The sequence below is a fragment of the Chrysochloris asiatica genome, unplaced genomic scaffold (genome assembly GCF_000296735.1).
Source record: "Chrysochloris asiatica unplaced genomic scaffold, ChrAsi1.0 scaffold00014, whole genome shotgun sequence".
Taxonomy (NCBI): domain Eukaryota; kingdom Metazoa; phylum Chordata; class Mammalia; order Afrosoricida; family Chrysochloridae; genus Chrysochloris; species Chrysochloris asiatica.
In genome coordinates, this window is record NW_006408532.1 from 8,153,107 (window position 1) to 8,173,730 (window position 20,624).

General features: G+C 50.6%; 2 protein-coding genes across 3 annotated transcripts in view; one reads left to right on the top strand and one right to left on the bottom strand.

The window, feature by feature from the left end:
• Positions 1–1,095: 1,095 nt before the first annotated feature.
• On the bottom strand, positions 1,096–14,173 carry CRAT (carnitine O-acetyltransferase). Its single transcript, XM_006834857.1, has 14 exons — positions 14,147–14,173; positions 11,469–11,732; positions 8,230–8,348; positions 6,998–7,051; positions 6,267–6,432; positions 5,763–5,937; positions 4,922–5,100; positions 4,278–4,378; positions 3,829–3,948; positions 3,464–3,586; positions 3,242–3,377; positions 2,988–3,050; positions 2,145–2,282; positions 1,096–1,311 (listed from the first exon to the last, which is right to left on the bottom strand). The coding sequence occupies exons 1-14, from the start codon at positions 14,171–14,173 to the stop codon at positions 1,096–1,098; spliced, it is 1,881 nt and encodes a 626-aa protein (XP_006834920.1).
• Positions 14,174–14,944: 771 nt separating this feature from the next.
• The window catches only part of PPP2R4 (protein phosphatase 2A activator, regulatory subunit 4), a 50,487-nt gene continuing 44,807 nt past the window's right edge, over positions 14,945–20,624 (top strand). The window contains exon 1 of one of the 2 annotated variants that reach the window (XM_006834859.1): positions 14,945–15,195. In XM_006834859.1, the coding sequence (XP_006834922.1) occupies positions 15,165–15,195 (31 nt within the window). In that variant the 5' untranslated portion in view covers positions 14,945–15,164. The remainder of the gene's footprint in view (positions 15,196–20,624) is intronic. The other variant, XM_006834858.1, reaches the window with a different exon arrangement.

A 20,624-nucleotide genomic window follows, 5' to 3' on the forward strand; every position in this document is an offset into this window, starting at 1 on the left:
ATTCAAAGTACCTTACTTGTGGGCTAGGGTATCCAGAAGGGGTAACTCATCTTTTCCCACAAACAACCCACTTGACTTTGGCAAAACATCCTGCCTCTGGCAGGTACATGGGGGTGGGGTGGGGTGTTGTGTTCTGGTCAGGTGTTTGCCCAGGCAGCAGCTGGGGCTGGACTGAAGACCGTGCCACCATTCCTGTTGGCCTCAGTGGCGAGCTAGATGAGGCCTTGGGCCCTGGCTGTCAGCCACACATTGCCCAGACTACCCACTCTTGGTCTGTAGGCCCCACAGTCCCCTTGGAGAGTTGCCCATTGGACTAGGGGAAATCTAAGCTGGGTAGATAAGTTGTCTATGACTAGCACAGTCCTCTGGTTGCAGTTGACCCTGATCCGAGGAGCCCTGGGAACTCTGTTGGCTGCTTGGACGTCAGCTCTAGACCCAGGGGATGCTGGAAGAGAGCAAGGCCAGGTGTCTGCTTCATTCTATCCACTCCGTCAGCTAAAGCGCCACTTCACCAACAGATTTTCCCTTTATTGATTACCTCATATATTAATAATATACAGCAACCATGAACATGGTCAGAGAATCAAGCTGAGTGAAGTGAGAGGGCTGGGGCTCATGAGGACAATATGAAAAATCACAAGTCTCCTGGGAACAGTGCCCTGACACAGGGCGGAAGAGGCCTGGGCTTCGCCTTCCGATCCCCAACCCTGACCTCTCAGGTGTTCTTCTCAAGAAGACTCAGGCAGCCTAGGGCTCTTTGTCTCCAGGTTCTTGGCCAATCATGGGACAGGTTAGAGAGCCCAGCCCAGCTATGGAGGGCAGGGACTGGCCAGAATGGAGCTGGTAAGGAAAGAAATATTTTCCCAGTCTCATAGTGTGGCACAGGCCATCCCTTCCCCAGAAGGGGCCTCTGAGTTCAACTCGAGAGCAGGAAGGGTCAGAGCAGGTGCTGAGATGACTCACGGAAGGCACTTGACTTGGGCCTGCAAGCTCTACTAGGGGTATCCCCTAAGATCTGGGAAGGTCAGGGGGAGAAGGCAGACTCTACTACCTGCCCCAGCAAAGGAGGAGTCAATGGCTGTGGCATTGGCAGGCTCAGAGCTTGGCCTGGGGGTGACTCTGTATCAGAGCACGCATGTCCAGGAGGGCCTTCTCCAGGTAGTGTGCCATGCGGGCGGCGTTGGTCTCAGCACAGCTGTTGTAGGCTGACACAGAGAAGTTGATATGAGCCTCCATGGGGTTATAGCAGACTCCATAGCCGTCTGGGACCACAGGCCCAAAACACATGACACAGTCTGTCTTGGCAGGGACCTGGGGGTGGCACAGGAATAAAACGTTAATCCTCTCCTCCTGGTGTCCCCCAGTCTGCATTTTTGTGTCTCTACATCTCTATGCAAGGAGTGCTGGTGGCACTGGTCTGCTAACCACAAGGTCGTCAGTTCAAACCCACTAGCCACTCCGTGGAAGAAAGATGAGGCTTTCTGCTCCTGTAAAGATTTACCACCTTAGAAAGCCTATACAGGGTCACTGTGAGTTAGAACTGACCCGACGGCACCTAACAACAACAGGTCTTTATGTACAGTGTACTGTCTGATGGGCCCTCCCTCTCGTCCTTTGGGGTATACTTCTATTGTCAGTTCCTCTACAGAGCCTTCCCCGAGATCCCCCAGAGAGGCTTCAAGTGTTCCTTCCCTGGGACTCCCAGATCCCTCTGGTTCCCTGAGCTTTCTCCTCCCTTCCCCTCCCCCAGCATTTGCTAAGGGACTGTTATTGCATCATTCTTTGTGCTTTTCCAACTGGACCTGAGCCTTTGAGGGCAAAGACTGTTCCCTAGTGCTCGGCACAAGCTGGCCATAGCCAGGCATTCATCCATTCATGTCTGACAAGTAAGGAAGGAGGCTGATTCTCCCATCATATCTCAGTGAAGGCCAAGGGACCCAATGTCTCCCGCAGTGGGCCATGGGGGGGTCTATATGGGCAACATCACTCTCAACCAGTCTGGTCCAACCATAGTCTGAACCTTGGCTCTGTTCAGTGCTGCTTTTTTTCAGTTCCAGCTCCCAGCAGTTTCTTGTCCATCCTACCCCAGGGACCTAGGGGGTAGGGACAGGGGTCCCTGGACAGGCCTCAGGACAGTGGCCCACCTGGCTGGTAGAGAGGTTGAAGTGCATGGCGATGGCATAGGAGGTGTCCATGAAGATGTCAGGCATGCTCACCAGGTCTTCAATGGCCTGCAACTTCAGGCCCAGTAGGTGCCGGTCAAAGGCCTCTCCGCGGATGGCCTGAGGGAGGAGAGAGCCTTCAGGAGTTGGGGTGTCTGGGCTCCAAAGCCTGTACAAGTACCACCCTTCCATTCACCAGACTTTTGGAACCATGAGACAGAGAGTTCTGCCAGGGGAGCCCTCACCTCACAGGGAAACTGAGGCCCAGGAAGAGACAGTATAGTGTTGGACTTTAGAACTGGGGCTCTGGACCTGGATGGCCTGGCCTCATCCTGACCGTGGGACTGTGGGAAGTCACTTTAGTCTTACAGCCCCAGCTTCCTCATCTGTGATATGGAGATAGTTGCTGAAGTTGCCTCACAGGGTGGCAGTGTGTTCTAAATGGATGTCTGCATGTTACCAAGGCTAGGCAGAGCCTAGCATACAGTCTGTGACAGAGCCAGGATCAGAAACCAGAGTCCCTTCCTGCCATGCATGTCTAATGGCCATGCTGTCAGAAGGCAGGGACCCTGCTGCCTGAGGACATCAGAGAATGTGTAGAACACAAGATCCAGATGCCTATGCTTACCTCAAAACCTGAACCAAGGCAATTACTAGGCCTTACTTCAGTTTCTCCAACTTTAACATGGGGATATTCAGCTTTACTCTGGGTGCCCCAAGGCTCAGGGGAGTGGTGCTCTAGCTAAGGGTTAGTGAGCATTTACTGGAGAGAAAGACAAGCAGATAGACCACAGGTGGCAAGTGGGACAGGTGGGCCTCACTCACCAGGTTGGTGTAGGTTCGATGTGCCTGAATGGCCTTCCGTAGCAGCTCTACCTTCTGGTGATCCTAGTGAATCAGTCAATTAATCAATCAGTAGTTCCTTTTCTTCTTTGGTTCCCAGGAAGCTCGGAGCTAAATTCATGATCCCATTTGCCCAGGGCCCAGCACCCGGTTGTAATAGTCAGTATATGGTGACTGAGTGAACAGGAAGGGGAAGCTCCCGCTCAGCTCACCCACCCTCACTTTGAACCTCTCACCGTCACATTGGAGTCATCCATGGCCTTGACGAAGGCGAGTGAAGCCACAGAAGCTGAGCGGATGGTGTCTGTGCGGCCCAGGTGGAACATGCGCAGGGAGGCACTTTCGTATGTGGCACACGCCTGCCCGTAGATCCTGGGTGGGAGACGGAGCTGAGCACACCCTTCCTGTGTACCCCCATCTCAACCCTCCTTCTTGGGTCAGCAGGAAGTGGGGCAGACCTGTAGTAGGCCAGCTGCAGGGCCATCTGGATGAAGGCGTCTGGGCTCATTTTCTCAGACTTGGGGAAGTCCTTCCCAAAGTGGTGGAACACTACCATGGTGATGTCCAGGTCTTGGATCATGCTGTCACAGGTGTTGGAGAAAGGAAAGAGCATGTCAGGCAGAGTACAGTGTATGCCAGGGTCTAGAGACAGAGAAGCGCTGGGGGCTGAAGGGCATCTGGCAGGGAAAGAGGATGAGGAGCAGGCACCTGACAGCCCTGAGAAGGCAAACTCAGAAACAGAGCTGGGTTCAATGACAGGCCCGGGGCAGGAACCACTCTGACTTCTACCCAGCCACACAGTTGTGGTGGAGCCAGTACGTACATGCTAAGGTTCTGCTTGGCCTTCTCGATGTCACTCTTAATCTCTGGGGTGATGTTGAACCGCAGCTTCTTGGGCATGGGCAGAGGTACCATGGGAGATCTCACAAGTTCAGGCTTCTTCCTGCATGGGACATAAGGCCTCAGGCTTGTGCCAGTGCCTTCAGAGCCTGGGCCAATCCCTGGGCTTGGGGTGGGGAGGACAGGTTTCCTGAAGCTGGACGGGGTCAGGTGGTTACACTGAGGCCTAGAGAGGGGAAGAGATTCGCCCAAGGTCACACAACTAGAAGTGGCAGAAGCAGAAGTCAAACCCAGGTCTGACTCTCATAGTAGTAGTCTTCCTTTGAAGAAACAGATTTCTAGGAATAAGTTAAAGAAAATGATGTTCCCTCACATCCCGTATGTCACCTGTCACCAGTAACTGGGGAACTGGGGGTGGAGAAACCATCTTACGTGAACTCAATGATGTGGTCCAGGAGGGCGACGATGGGGGGCCCCTCAGCAGCAGCATGCTCATATACGAGCCCACAGGAGCCGTCTTCTGCCACGATGAACTTGGAGGGAAATGGGGGATGCCCATCAGCCCCACATGGTCCGTAGAGGGTGGTCTCTGGCCCAGTCACTCGCTGGTTGGAGTCCATGGGAAGAGCCACTCCAAGGATTTTACTGACCTCCTACTGTTATTCCTAACAGCTAACATTCACTGGGTGTCCCAGGATGCCTATCTCAGGTCTGTCCTAAGTATGTCCCATGCTCAATGTGTCTCACTAAGCCCTTGCAGTTACCCCAGTGGGGAGCCCACTACCACCAGGTTTTATAGATACTGAGAGGGCAAGTCATGGCTAAGACTGCACAGCTTGGTCAGGACGTGGATCCCACTCAGCCTCTATCCACGAACTGAAGGGGTGCGCTGGGCTGACCGTCTTCAGGGTCAGAGTACCAGACCTTGTAATATCAGCCTGCTGGCTTCCTACCTACTTTACAAGTGGGAAAGCCAGGGATGCAGGGCCATGGGAGGGGCAGGATGTTCCTAGGGCTAGAGTGGACACTTGGATGTGGGAATCATAGCCACTGTGGGGTCCTCAGTTGAGACCTACCTGTAGAGTCTTGTCAAACCAGCGGTTGCCACTGTTGAGCTTGCTACCACCACCGTGCAGCATCTGGCCAGCCACGTGGCTGCGGTACATGTCTTCGGAGACTCGCGGCACAGGTGCATCCAGGCACACGGTGAAAATACTCTTCTGGATGGAGCGTACTGACTCCCGGTTTACCTTGTCTGCATGCAGCACAAGAGGGACTGAGTGTTAGGGTCCTCCTTACCCAGGGTTCTTCTGGCATATTCGTGCCCCTCTGGGGATAGGACACTTCCTGCTGTGGAGGCCTGGACTTCTAGAACATTCTCCTTGGGATATGGGATAAGGGATTCACTCCTCAGAGTCTTGCAGCTTCACAACATTCAGTGAGGAAGGGACCAACATCTGAACCCATGTTAAACATGAGCAAACAGAAACCTAAGGTCAAACTGGAAGTCAGTGTGGTGGTCAGAAATCCAGCGCAGGTTACCCAGCTCTTGTGATAATACCGACAGAACATTTGGAGGTTTAGGGGCCAAGGGGTAGAGGTGGATTCCTCAAGAATTTGGAATCTAATCCAATTTGCAGTTTAATGGAGGGAAACTCAACCAGATTGAGCTTCAGTTTTCTCCTCTGTAAAGTGAGGACAACAGCCCCTACTCTGATTGCAGAGGAGCAGTGGCAAGCATGGCTGCCCAGCCCTGGTGTCAGGCCCAGGCCTAGTGTGAGAGGAAGCTCTGGTGTCGGGCCCAGGCCTGGTGTGAGAGGAAGCCCTGGTGTCGGGCCCAGGCCTGGTGTGAGAGGAGGCCTGGATAGGTTGGATCCCTGGATTCCCTGGTCCCCTGTTCTCGGGCTGAAGAAGCACCTTTGATGAGCGTGTTGTATGCCTTGGCCCAGGAGTTACGGTGGTTGGAGGTGAGAATGCCTACAGGTTCCTTGTTGGCCTGCAATGATGAATTCCAGATTTTCTCCAGCTGTGTGAAGATCTGATCCGAGGTGAAGGGCGTCCCATCACTGTGGTATACATCCAGCTCAAAAAACTGCCCAGGACAGAGAGAGGATCTCAGGGTTGGGGATCTCAGGCAGGCAGGAGTCACATCCTCACACCAGCCTCCTCCTAGCCTCAGCATGTCTCAGGTTATGGGCATTGCCACCCATGCTTAGGAAAACTGGTGAATCAGGTCCAGGGCAAGAGAGAGGAGTACGGCCTTGGATTGCCCTTTCCAGGTCTGGCCTGCCCACAGCTTCCTCCTGGGCTCCTTTCAGGTCTGGAGTTACCTGGGCACCCGGTGCAAAGGCCCACACACCTGAGTATGTGTACTGGGGAAGTGAAATGGGGGTACAGAGCTGTGGGCAGCAGGCCTCCCACCTGGTAGTTGTGTACCACGGTGATGTGCATGGGTGGCTTCTTGGTCTTGCTGAAGTTGAGGACTGAGTCCTGCTTGGGGCCTGGCACGCGGCAGGAGGACAAGATCTGGTAGTACTGGTTCATGCACAGTGGTTTCCCCCCTAGGTACTCCACAGGCAAGGTCTCACTGTGGGGACAGGGGACCAGTAAGTGGGGAGAGGAGAAGAGGACTGAAAAACCTTGTAGGTACTGTAGGAGTTAGGCCAGGCAGAATGGTGCTCCTACAGTCAGTGGCAGGGCTGGAGGGTGTCAGGAGCTGCTTTCTGTCCTGGCTGGCCCTGCTATGAGTCACCCTGGAAACTCTGCCCCTTCTCTGGGAACAATGAGGCTGTGAGTCACACCCCCCACCCCCACCCCCCACTCCCGGAGCCTCTGTGGCTAGGATGCCCCACTTCCAGTGTCATCAGGAGGCAGTCACAGTAGTTAGAGCTCAGGGCCAATCCCCATGATTGGTCTCCTCTAGTTCAAAGAAGCTGGGCAAACAGGAAGTAAAGCTGACTGAACTTTGGTTGCCCAGTGCCCAGGCTACCTCATTGGGGCCAGAGCTTGGGGTTGAGGGGAGGCAGTAGGGCAGGCTGGAGTGGCTGTGGTAATTAGGCATGTCAAAGCAGGCGTGGGAGGCCTAGAACACTTGTGCTGGCCCCTCTTTGCCCTGGAAGGAAGCATGAGAGGGTGGGGCTGGGGCAACTCACTTGTCAATCATGACCTTGAAATCCAACACACCCTCAATGAGTTTAGCAGCAAACCTGGAGGAACCAATTAGAGAAAAGATCAGAAGCTCTGCAGATACAGATACACAGGAGGCGGGGTCCAGAGGCTCAGTCCAGAGCAAGCAGGGAGAGCAATCAGAATATAGCAGGTGGCTGATTGCTTCATTCCTCTTGCTTGCCTGGAGCTCACCAAAAGGCCCTCTGAGTTTGCTTCCTCTTAAATACTAGAGAGAAGGGGGGCTTAAGGAGACACTTGTTGGTCAAGGGTATGGCACAACTTTGGTGCTAACGAATGGCAGTGTGATGAAGGCTTGATTAGGGGTCAGTGCCAGCTGATTCTATCTCCATAGGGCCAGAGGCCCCGAGCAAAAGTCTGGAGTCTAGGGGTACGTGTATCACCGGCTTTGAAGCATCGGTTATGGAGGGACCCAGGCCTGTGGGAAGCGTGTTTATCAATCAGAGGGCAGTGGCTTGAAAGATCCTTTCCCCTGTTTGGCTCCTCATTCCTTCTACATGCCATCTCCTTAAACCCAGTATTCCTCCCTAGACCCCCTGGGCATATGAGCAAAGGTTTTGTGGATTGCACCAATAACACTCTGATGCCTGGGGCTGCCTCAGACCCCCAAAACAGAGACCAGCTAGAGGTCTTGGGCTGTCCCTTCCTCAGGGTGCCCTGGTCCCTTTAAGAGAAGCAGGTGGTGGCCTGAGTCCTTGGGAAGGAGATCCCTGTTGGTGGTATTTTTATCCCTGGGAGGACTGGAATAGAGGCCAGGGCAGGTGATGAGGCCGAATGTGGAAAAGGGGACTGTGTACAAAGGTCACCCCTGTGGTCAACCCAAGAGAAAGGGAAGGAAGGGTGAAGGATCAAGATCGTGGTGGTGGAGGGGAGCCCCAGGTTTGGGGGAGGGAGCCCTGGTGGCTAATAGGAGGCTTCTGAGCTGGAGAAACCCTGCTTCCTGCCTCAGCTGGGTCAGTCTGGAGCTGTGACCCTGGTCAGGTTCCTTCACTGTCTGAGCTTCAGTTTCCCCATCTGTGATATAAGGATAATGCTCCCTACACCTCACAAAAGATTATTTGTGGGGATGAAAGCTAATGAACAGGTTTAGGGCCCATTTGTTCAGGGGGAGGTGGACTTTAGGGCCTTGGAAATCCTGGAGCCCTGCCCTCTGGCTGCCTGCCCTCTCCCCAACTTGTCCCCAGCCTCAACCACTCACCGGAGCTGACCCTGCAAATCCACAAAGTCCTGCTTGGGCAGCACCAGGCCAGGGCTGGAGCAGATGACTACAGGCTGGCGGTACTGGAGGTAAGCTGTCTTGAGCCACCACTCGGACAGCTGAGGGGAAGGACCAGAGCCCATCAGGATGGGTGGGAGGGAACTTGCTGCCCATTCACCTTCAGGGCCAGGGGACCTGGCTGGGTCCCAGTGTCCTGTGCGCTTTCTGCCAATCACAGACTTTGGGTGGCTTGTGGGTATTCTTTTTTAATTTGATTAAAACAAAAAACTGTAATGAAAACACACGAAAAATTTGCCAATTTAACAGTTAGTGGTTATAAGTCTGGCTGCTAACCTCAAGGTCAGCAGTTTGAAGCTACCAGCCATTCTGTAGGAGAAAGATGAGACTTTCTGCTCCTGCAAAGATTTACAACCTCGGAAACCCTATGCAGGGTTGCTATGACTTGGAACCGACTCCATGGCACACCACCACCACCACGTGTGCAATGTGGCGCTGTAAGATAAACACTCAACCACAAGGTCAGTTTGAACAGCAAGATTCAAACTTACCAGCCGCTCCTTGGAAACCCTGTACAGTTGAAACTGACTTGACAGCATTTAACAACAATAACATGTACAAAAAAGGAGTCTTGGTGGTGCAGTGGGTTAAACGTTGGGCTGCTAACTAAAAGGTCAGTGGTTGGAACTCAGCAGCCACTCTGTAGGAGCTGATGAGGCAGTCTGCTTCCATAAAGATTTAGAGCCTTGGGAACTCTAGGGAGCAGATCTACTCTGTCCTGCAGGTCACTGAGTTAGGATCCACTGGATGGCAGTGGGTAGCCTCCATGTCATACAGTCCTCTCTCTACCTTTAGCCTAAGCTCAGTTCCCTCAAGCAAAATCTTCCATTTTACACCCTCTCCCCTGGCTCCAGTGTGTTTTAATTTCTGTATATAGTGATACCCATGAAAGCTGGGCCTCAACAGGGCTGTCTTGTTTCTCCGGGGTCTTACATGTTTCTGCTTTTTCGGGGTGCAGCCCTTCTACTTTTCCACTGCTCTTTATTAGTGGAAAATATTTGTGTTTCCCTTCTTTGACAAATTTCCACCTTATACAGCTTCCAGCTTTTACAGGTCATACTGTATTTGCTTAGCATAGTGGTTACAAATTGGGCTGCAAACCGCCAAGGTCAACAGTTCGAAACTACCAGCTGTTCCGCAGGAGAAAGATGAGGCGTTCTGCTCCCATAAAGATTTATAGCCTCGGAAACCCTGTACAGGGTCGCTATGTATTGGAACCAACTCCACGGCACACAGCCATCATTGTACTTGCTTATTTATCTCATATAAATGAGGTCACACAGTATTTCATGTTGCACATTCTTGGGGTGACTGCTCATATCCACAGCACACCCCAGGTACCTTAAACCCATCAGCAACACTGTCATTAGCTTCCCCTTAGCCTGAGTCAATCAAGATTGGCAAGAGCAAGCAGAAAACACTGCCAATAAAATGACAAGGGAAAAGAAAGACTGGGGTTGGGAGAAGAAAGGGAGCAAGAATATGAAAGGTTTTTCTTTATTTTACAAGTTCTCTGTTAATGATCATGATGCAATTATAAATAAAGATGTGTGCTTAGATAGATAAAAAGAACAAAGGGGGTACAATATTAAAAGAAAATAAAACATAAGTGTTTTTGATTGTCCCCAGCTGGGAGTTCTCCAAAGAGGCAGGAGAGCAGGGTTTCAGAGCAGCCCACAGAACCATGTTCCTTCTCTGGATTTGGTTTTCTGGGTGTCTGATGGGCAAGTGGACACCCACTTTGCTCTTAATGATGATCTTAAGGTCTGGGCAATCTGAGGGGGAAGCTCATGATAAGGGTAGATCACTGTCCTGGTGACAAGCTGTGTATGTCACATCCCGTGTCTCCACCCTGATGTCTGTCCTCTACCCTGGGGCAGGGCTGTTGCAAGGGGGGTGAACAGTCTCTCTGGAGGTCACCTACCGATGGGTGAGCTGTCACAAACTCCTGTCGTGGGGCGATACACTACCCCCCACTCCCAGGTGACTGCTCTGACAAGCCTTAACACACAACAACCCCTTATTCTAGGATCCTTCCAGGGCCAGCATCCTGATTCTGGAATCTAAGGCTGACGGACCATGGCTCAGTAAATGCTACCCAGGAACTAGTGACACCTATGTCTTGCATGCAGCCCTACACCTCTCCACAGAGCTCCAGGGTCAGTTTTCTACCTGCTGCCTACCCCATCTTTACTTGGCAGTTCCACACACCACTCCCATTTTACCAGCCAAAAGACAACACTCATTGTCTCTTAAAAGCTTGTTTCTCCCTCTGCTGTTCCCACCTGGGCAAATCCACTCTCCTACAAAGTTGCTTTAGGTCAGGACATTCTCCCTCACTCCTACTCCCCATCCACAAGTATCACTGGTGCTCCCTCCAAAACACATCTTGATTCTAGTGACTTTCTACCTTCTTCCTATCACTACCCTGGGTGCATGATGCTGACATCTCCCTTGGGATAATGGCACCAGCCACCTCATGGACTTCCCTCCCAGCAGCAGAGAAAAGTACCCACAGCTGAAGTGAATACATTTTCACAAACTGGACAGATCTGTGTAACATTATTTAAACAGCACAAGCCCCCTGTGGAAAGCTGCCCACGGATTCCCATCCTACCCAAGTCCAAGTTCTTCTACCTTGGCCTGTACTCCAGCCCTGTTACTCTTTCTGATCTCCTAGGTAAGGTTGCTCCCTGCTTTGCCTGTGCTTCTCCCTCTGTTTCAGACCCTCAGGTCTCAGATTCAATGCCACCTCCTCCCTGCCTTCCCGACTACTCAAAATAAAGAAGCTGCCACTCCTCATCACAACACTCTTCATGCACCTTTTTTATTTCTGTAGAACTCTACAGACTGAAATGACCTCCTCTCTTTACTTGTATCCTCATTACCTCTCTCCCTCTGCTTGAATGTCCACTGCAAGATGTATGCTCACCCAGCACCCCGCACTTACAGAGTAAATGCTTAAGAAAGTCCATGGATGAACATTATAGCAGCCTGGTATTTGAAAGTTCTGTGAATGCAGCCTACAATAGCACAGCACACAGTGTGGAATGCTTAACAGGACCTGGAGCCTCTGGCAGGGCCCCTGTCTTCAGACTCCACCCCACCCTCACCCCATAAGATCCAGGGGGACTAGCATCCTTCCCTGCTGTCTCACTCACCCAGTTCTCTGTCTTCTTGGCCCTGCGCTCCAGTCCCTTCTGCAGGCGGTCCCCAACACCCCCTGGGGTCCGAAACTCATCCACCAGCTGCTTGGTTTGGGTCCACTCCTCTTCGCTCACGATGGGCTGGAGTGCATTGAGGTAATGGTCCAGGGACTGCTGAAGTGAGGGCACTGGCAGCCGGGGCAGCATGTCCTGGTGTGCCTTGAAGCGGCCGGGAACCTTCGTCAGGGAGGTACACTTGAGGAAGCCTAAGGGCTTCACCTGCAGGCAGTAGAACATCCTGCTCATTCTATTACCAGCTCTGGACAGGAGGCACTGATAACCCCAGTCCTGCAGTCCTGGGCACGTATGTATCCATCCCTAGGGTCAGAGACGGCCTCTTGGGCAGTGCTGTATACACCCCTGAGAGCCCTCGAGCTGTGGGTGTCCCCACCTCATAGGGGCCTAGAGATACCGGTAGGGAGAGGGGAGGGCTGGGTGTGGCCACTGACCTGGGCAGGACTCTGGGGAACCCGAGCCAGAAGAGATGGTACCTGCTGGGGGGTAGGGGTGGGGTGAAGGTGTCCTCCCACCTACCTCAATGAACAGGGCCCCGCCTTTCTTTCCCTGGGAAAAGGAGGCAGCCAGAATGGAGAGGACCACTGCTCCTCCAGGAGGTCACCACCTCCTTTCCTCCCACCCTTTCCAGATTGAAAAATACGAGGGAAGAAGAGAAAATCAGAGCCAGAGAATGACAGCACCTTTGGCTTAGGCCAGGCCTCGGCCCTTTCCTGCCTGTCGGTGGGAGGAGAGGAGGCATAGGGGCAGTGCTAGGGTAAGAGAGAGCTGGGCAGTCTGGCATGGAGGGTGAGAGGTGGTAGAGATAGAGGGAGTCCAGGAGACTCTGGAAGGCAGTGGAAAAAGACAGGAGGGTCTGAAGCAATGGACAGGCAAGCTGCAGAGGCTCCATTCCAGGTTCCATACCTTCTCTCCCTGCTGCCCGTCCTCCATGGCAGGACTGAGGTTCTGAGCCCTGTCTGTCTGCCTTAGGCTGGATCTCTAAGCCTAACTGTGCTACTGAGCGGGCGAGCAGAACCTAGCAAAGGGCAGCCACCTGCCTGGGCTGGAAAGAGAAGACAAGAGCCAAGATTCAGGGGGAGGCAGTGGTGGCTTCGGTGGTGGCATATGAAGACGTGCAGGAAAAGTTGCTGAACTTCTAGAAGCTGCTCCACCTCCCTAGCTTCCAGAAGTAAAGGAATGGGGAGCAGGGGAGGGGACCAGAGCTGGGCACTGGAGTAGAGGAAACTTGGAAAACATTCTCATGTTCTTCTCTGCATGGGCTCAACACCAGGGAGGCAGGCCTAAAAGGTATTTAAAAATCCACCTGTGGGGATCTGTTTGATGAGGGAAAACTTGACTGGAGGACAGAAACTACCTGGCCACTGAAGTTACACTACAGCCCAGCAGTTAGTCCTGAAATCATGGCTAGTGCAAGGGAGCAGGCACCAGGGGAAGACTACAAGTAGGCAGTAGTTACTAAGAGCTTGGCCCTCCCCCCACACTTCCCTCCAGGACTCTCAAGGTATTTCTGGGAGGCCTGTTTTTCTCAACCTCTTGAAGTCAGGGGCCAAGAGTAGTGATCTTTTGGCATTAATGATAAATCCTGTACAGGGTTGATATGGGTTGGAACTGACTTGATGGCAACAACAAAAATAAACTAAAAGGCTTTGGAAATGATCTAGACTTGAGTAACTTGAGTCCCTCCTAGCCTCAGTTTCTCTAGCAGGAAAGTGATTAGGCAACCAGGCACGCCCGTGGGACGACCCAGAGTTTGTGAGTGGAATGGGGGACCATGCAGGTGGCAGTGGCAAGATTAAGAAAGAACCTCAGGGTCTTGGAAGGCCCCTTAGAGTCTCTATGCCTGAGCCTCTAAGCCAATGGACAAGTATCCTCAGCCCTCCCGGCCTGGTTGTGTCTGTTTAAACATTCTTCTTGGCACAGACAGTGGGAGATACAAGCAGAGATATCCCTGGATCAGAGAGGACAGGAGTTCAAATGGGGGAAAGCAGCATGGCTTGCTTTCTCTGGGGAAGAGAAGTGGGCAGATGTGGACAGGTTTGGGGCAGGACGACTTGAGGCTGCCACCTGTCAGTTGAGAACTTTGTGAGCTGCTAAGCTTGATGCCTCCAGGAGAATTTCTCTGGCCACACAAGGGCCATTTGATAAACTCCAGAAGACTGGCCAACTGGATGGGGTCAGAGAAGTGACTCTGAGCTGGGCAAAGACAGTTCAGCTTGAGTGTGGGGATGGGGGTGCGTGCCTGACTGGACACTCCCGATCTCCCTATACGCGGCACCGGCACCTGCGACTAGGTCTAAGGGTGGAGATGAAGATTGAAGCTATCTTTTCCGGGTTGTTGGACGTTAGCGTCACAGACGTGGGTTCGATTTCCCACCCCCCCACCGCCAATCTTGCACTTCAGTTTCCTCCTCCGACAAATGGGAGAAACCCACCCGCTGACCTGACCCCTCCCCACCAGTGGGAAGCTGGGCCTGATAGAGGCCGCTTGATGCCGCCCAGCTACGTTGCTTCGGCGGGCCCATTTCCCTATTCTGGCGCAGCTGCTTAGTCTACCAGGCCCGTGGCCCTCCTGTCCGGTCCAGGGCCAGCGGAGCCAGACTCCCGACCGCACTCACCATGGTCCTGGTCGCGAAGGCCAACATCTTGTAGCCCGCCAGCGGACACACAGTCCACTCCGCCCCCTCTCTGGTCAAAGTCCGTGCCTCCGCCGCTGTTGTGGCGGTGGGTCCCCTCTAGAGCTGCCAGGTCAAGGTCGCCGAATCACTGCCGCCGCCGATAGAGGCGGCCCCGCGCCCACCCACCGCACCGTGCGGGCGGGCGCGCGGCCGGGAGGAGGGAGGACTCGCAGGGAGGAGCCTCTGGTTGTCTGTGGACCCCGAGCCGCTAGCTGCGAATCCAGGGCGGGGCTACGTCTCAGGGCGGAGCCATCCAGGGGGCGGGGCCAAGGGGAAGGGTTCGCAGTTACGAGATCCCTGGAAGCTGGCCGGACTGGCGAGCTGGAAGTTACTACTCAGCTTTCTCTCCCTGACGTTCAAATGTAGTATGCGCCCTTACTGACTAAGTTGTTGAAGGCAATGATGTGCACCTCTCTCAGGCCATTTGGTGCCCTTGAGCGTTACTCTTGTAATATCGCCAAAACCACAAACCTTGCTGACATGAGAATGTCCTATAATATTCCTCAGGATAGAGTCAGTGCCATGCACGAAGGTGACAGGTGGGGCCTGCCCCGCAGAAACGTGGCTGCTGTACTAACTAACCTTGACAGCCCCTCAAAAGTATGGCTGCCACTGCTTCCCCCATTAGCCGGCGGGCGGTTGCTGGTAGGGTGGCGAGCCAGCGGTTGGTGCGCATGCTCCCGAAAGCCCCGCATTAACATGGCCGCCGCCTCTCAATAAGTGTGGTATCCTCGAGTTGGCCGTTGGCGAGCATGCTCCCTGAGTGCCCCGCACCAACATGGCGGTCGTCTGCTCTGGGGTGACTTTAATTCTCAGTTTTCGGTTATAGCCGGCCAGTGCCCATTTCTCTTCAGAGTCCTCTGCGCCCACGGTGGAGCAGGGGAAAGTAAGGGTGGGTTCGGGGGTGAAAGGTGAGAGGGGACTGGAGGCTTCCGGGCTAGCTTCTGGCAAAAGGAAGATGGCTGAGGGTGAGCGGCAGCCGCCGACAGGTAAGACCGGGCCGGGCTTGGGTGAGATGGTGATGCGGAGGCGGTACCAGGCATGGGGGCGGGAAAGGGGTGCTGCGTGGGGGGCTCAAGAGCGGGAGGTCAGGACATGGGGGACCGCGAGGTCCAAAGCTGACCGGCCCGGAGGAAGTAAAGAGCAAGAGTTGAGACGCCCTCAGGGAGAAGAGGTGAGGAGGCTCTTCGGGCCCTTGCAGGACCCTGAGGCTCTCTTTCCAAAGAGAACAAAAACGGAACTGCGAAGGAATCTGCTGATGGTCGGGGAGTGCGGAGGCTGGGCTGTCCGAGGGTTGAGTGCAGCGCCACAGCCTGAAGGAGAGAGGCCTTTTCTACACCTGGGCTGTGCGTGCCGACTTAGTGGGGAAGCTGCCTGGACAGGGGGCCAGTGTGATTAGACCCTGCTGGCTATGGGGTGGTCCTCAGTGGGCCTGACCCCCCGTTTTCCAGTTACTTCCGGAGCTCTGCCCACCCCTCATCCACCTCCCCTCCCGCTCTTTGGGAGGCTGGTCTGGAGTTTCAGTGACGGAGAATTTATTGACAGGAACTGCCCTTGATGTCTAAACCACTAATTTAACCAGGCTGGTCGTGTAAGGAGATGAGAGAGTCTCTCTGGCATCATTGTCTGCAACTTTAAAAAAACAACACAGTGTGGCTTCTTTTTGTTGTTGTTGTTCAGTGCCTTCGAGTCGGTTCCGACCCATAGCGACCCTGAACAGGGTTTCCGAGGCTGTAAATCTTTACGGGAGCAGAAAGCCTCATCTTTCTCCCGCGGAGCAGCTGGTAGTTTCGAACTGCTGACCTTGCGGTTGGCAGCCCGATCCGTGGCTTCTTTTTAGTTCATCTCAAATAGCTGGAAATCCAGGGTGGAGATGCTAGAGAAGGATCTAATTCGAGAGACTCCTTTCCTGGAGAAATGGAAAGCTATTAATCTCTCTTGAGAGAGGAAGAACTGACCACAGATCGCTTTTCACATTCTGACAGAGGAGAAAATAGGCTAAGCGAGACACAGCTAATGTTTCAAAAGCATTCCATGTTTCTTCTGCCCTATCTTTCATTGCATTCCATGATTCCTTTGGAGCCTCTCAAAAAACAGAAAAAAACAAACCCAGTGCCATCAAGTTGATTCCAACTCATAGCAACTCGTACACTACATGTAGAACTGCTTATGTGTTTTCCTTGACCGTAATCTTTATGGAAATAGATTGCCAGTCAGATTGTTCTCCTCTCTAAACTGGGTATGTTTGACCTGCCAGCCTTTAGGTTAGCAGCTAATTGCAAACCATTTGCATCACCCAGGGACTAGGAGGGATATATTTTTCAAGACCAGAAGAGGTATCCTTTCTGCCCTCCCAAAAACATGAACAAGAATTGGATACAGTGTTTTAGAACATTTGAAATGAGACATTTATTTTTTTCTGTACAAAACCCCTGTGCATTTGCCCTTAGAAGTTCCAGTAATGACATCAGGAGATATAAAACCAAGCACACTGCCATTGAGTTGATTCTGACTCATAGTGACTATATAGGACAGATTAAAACTTCTTTGGGTTTCTGAGACTGTAAATCTTTACTGGAGCAGAAGGCCTTAGCTTTCTCTGCTGAGCTGCTGTTTGGAAAAAGTGGAAAGAAGTCTTATTTAACTCTTGACGATGTAGTGGATTGTAGAGCTACATACTGAGCTCTATCTTACAAGTCTCATCCTTTGAATCTCAAATTTTCTTATCTCTTAAAATGAGGCTACTATACCTTCTTCAGAGACTTAGTGTGCATTCAATAAGGGTGGTACTTGTTTAACATGTAGATAGGCTCTCAAATGGTAGATGATGGAACATGCATTCTTTGGAGTTTTTTAGGAAGATCTTTAAAACAATGGACGTTACCATCTTATTCTGTAAAATCACAAGGGAACCCCCCACTTCCTCTTGGCATTTTTGTCAGAGACAGAGATTGTGGGCTTGATCTCATTTATCATGATCCTGTATTTGAAGACTTGTTTCTTTGACTTTAGATTGAATGTTCTGGTGACTTGAATATTTGTTTGTGGTTTTATTAGTGCTTTGTTGCAGTGGCTCCTACAAGGAGGCTTTTCTCCTGGGAAGGGCATGCCCAGACCTGGAGGTTTTCTTCCCTGTGGAATAAATGTCAGGAGGGGTGCCTCTTGTAGGCACTGTTTGTTATTGTTTAAGTGCCATCGAGTTGATTCCGACCCATAGCAACCGTGTATAGGGTTTCCAAGGAACAGCTGGTGAGCTTGAACCACCAACCTTGCAGTTCAAATGACTTTGCAGTCTGACGCATTAGCCCACAGCGCCATACCAGGACTCCTTGTAGGCACTAGTACTCTCAAAAAAGTTATGTTCCCAAAGATCACTTGCAAGTTGTTTATTTGGAATCTGGAACACATTTTCCTTTAAAAATGTGGTTAGGTTATCAGCTGGCCTACAAAGCTTTTTATTTAGCATCTTAACTTAAAGAAGCAATTTGCTGCTGGCATGGGCCTCAATTCTGGGATCAGGATTTGCAAGACAGGTGGGAAGGGTAAGTGAGTTTCTGACCTCATACTTGCACCTGGCTTGAATTTTGGCAGAGATTTGAACAACTGTGCCCTTACTTCTGAATCTCTATCTTTTTGCTTAGGTTTCTAGGTCTCTTGGCACTTTTCCTTTTCTGAGGACCTCTCTACAAACCAAATCCAAACCCACTGCCAATGAGTCATTTCTGACTCATAGTGACCCTATGTAGTTTTCAAGACTGTAAATCTTTACCAGAGCAAACAGCCTCATCTTACTTCCATTGAGTGACTGGTGGCTTGGAACCACTGACCTAGAGATTAGCAGCCAAATGTCTAACCCACAGTGCACCAGACTCCTGCTATTAAGTGTTGTCAAGTTCGTTCTGACTCATAGTGGTCGGGTTTCTGAGGAGCAGCTGGTGAGTTTGAACCACCAACTTTGTGATTAGCTGTCCAGTGCTTACACTACAGTAGTTAGCAGTCCAATGCTTATCTTACAGCACCACACCATGACTCATAGGCATATCTTATTCCCCCAAATGTCACATGTTCTAGAACTTTCTAGGTTCCTGTCCCTTTTTTTCTTGGCGACTGATATCAGTGAGGTTTTAAAAGGAAGGCAAGGGAACACATTTATCCTATTTTGCGAATGACCGACAGTTCATTACTCTTCCTGAAGAGTTGCATTTTGAAAGGAAGATGCTTACTAATCTAAGAAATCTTCAGTAGCCAATTTGGGTCCTTAGAATCCTCCTGCCAAAACTCTTGGGCCAGGTGTGTTTTAAGATGCAGAGTTTTTCAAATTTCAGAAAACAGTATTTCATAATCAGACACCAAAATATATCTACAGAAAAGTTTTCTTGATAAAAGATACATGCTGTGATGGTTATGTGAGGAGGAGGGAAAATTATTCATGGACTAGATGTAGACATGTTAACATGGGTGACAGGGCAGACAATATACAACAAGAGGGAGGTTGACAGAGGAAAGATGAAGGTAGCAGATGACACAGGGAGCAATGCAAGAGTTAACTGATGGTACACGAAAGGGATTACAGTCACTGTAATGAAGCAAATATATAATTTGTTGAATATAAAACCTATAGTCTGCTCCGTACACCTTCACTCAATTTAAAGTAAAAAGTTAAATATTTCTCCAACAAAATGTATAATAAATTCCCTCACTAAGGAGAGGAGATACACATCATCTAACTATTCTTACATGAATTCAGGTTCAAGTTTTGCCACCAAATGGTTTTGTGTCAAACTTAGGAAAGCTTCAGAACTTTTTGTATTTTAGAATTAGGAGTAAGGGAGTGTAGGTTGGTATTTCCCAGTGTCAACAAGTGGAGGGAGTTCTGCAGGTGGAGATAAAATTTTTGGCTAGAGAGGCCGCTCATTCATAATAAGTAGTTAACTTTGGTATAGTTCGCTTCTAGTTCCTGTAGGAACTGCCCTGTGTTTTCTTTCTCTCGACTTCTGAAAATGTTGTTGTTAGGTGCCATCCAGTCGGTACTGACCCATAGTGACCTTTTGCACAGCAGAATGAAACACTGCCCGATCCTGGGCCAACCTCATTATTGTTGCCACGCTTGAGTCCATCGATGCTGCCACTTAGCCAATCCATCTCACTGGGGGGTCTTCCTCCTTTTTCTCTGACCCTCCAACTTACCAAACATGATATCCTTCTCCAGCAACTGCTCTCTCCTGACAATATGTCCAAAGTATGAAAGACGAAGTTTATAAATATAGAAACACATAAAATAGTTATTTTCTCCTGATTATGAAAGTACTATGTGTTTATATACAAAATAATATTTAACTTTAGAAAATGAAAATCCTCTATAAACTCAACCCCTTGAGATGACTGTCATTAAATTTGTTGCTTAATACTTTAGATTTTTTATGCATATACTAATTATACATTTTATATTAGTATGTGTAATATTTTTACAAAAATGAAATTATAGTATCTATCCCGTTGCTATCTAGTTGATTCTGACTCATACCAACCCTACAGGACAAGAATAGAACTGCCCTATAGGGTTGGAAAAACATACAAATGGCCAATAAATATTTGAAAAAAGTGTTCAAGACTGTAATCTTTATGAAAGCAGGCTTCCATATCTTTCTGCTGTGGAGTGGCTGGTGGTTTCATAGTGCTGATCTTTGGGTTAGCAGCAGAAAACTTAACCTCTGCACTATCAGGGCTCCTGTAGTATATGTTGTTGAGCTGGTTCCGACCCTTAGCCACCCTGTAGAGGGTTTCCAAGGAGCAGCTGGTAAGCTTGAACTCGTGACCTTGTGGCTCAAACCGACTTTGCAGTCTAGATCATTTGCCCACAGCACCACACCAGGACTCCATAGTATATGTACTATAGGATAATTTGCTTTGTTCACATATTAATATGTAGGATGCTTTCCCCATGTTAGTGATGTACATTTTCTTCTTTTTTTAAAGCCATGGAGATTTCTATCTTATAGACATATTGTTTACCCATTTCCTTATCGATTGATAACTTGGGTAATTTCTGATTTTTTTCCTCAATTCACTAAACAACATTATGTACATCTTTGTATGTTTCTGTGAGTATATCTGTAGGATGGTGGTTGTGGTGGTGGTGGTGGTTATGTGTTGTGGAGTTGGCTTCAACTCATAGCCTATATAGGATTTCTGAGGCTGTAACGCTTTATGGGAGTAAAACCTCATCTTCTGCTAAGTGGTTGGTGGGTTCAAACCACATCTGGTAGCTTTGAACTGCTGATCATGAGGTTAGCAGCTCTTCATTTGTATTAGCAGCAACCCTCTTGGTAGACCAAGCACCTTATTAGTATGTTGTTGTTGTTAAGTGCCATCGAGTTGGTTCCAACCCATAGCAACCCTGGATAGGGTTTCCAAGGAG

What these genes read in the sequence shown, in the direction of transcription:
- CRAT (XM_006834857.1), bottom strand. Translation starts at nt 14,173, where the DNA reads ATGTTGGCCTTCGCGACCAGGACCATG. An exon ending in GGTTTGACAAGACTCTACAG is followed by an intron (nt 4,379 to 4,921) that starts GTAGGTCTCAAC and finishes TTTCCCTCCAAG; the next exon opens with TTCATCGTGGCAGAAGACGG. An exon ending in TCAACCTCTCTACCAGCCAG is followed by an intron (nt 1,312 to 2,144) that starts GTGGGCCACTGT and finishes TGCCACCCCCAG; the next exon opens with GTCCCTGCCAAGACAGACTG.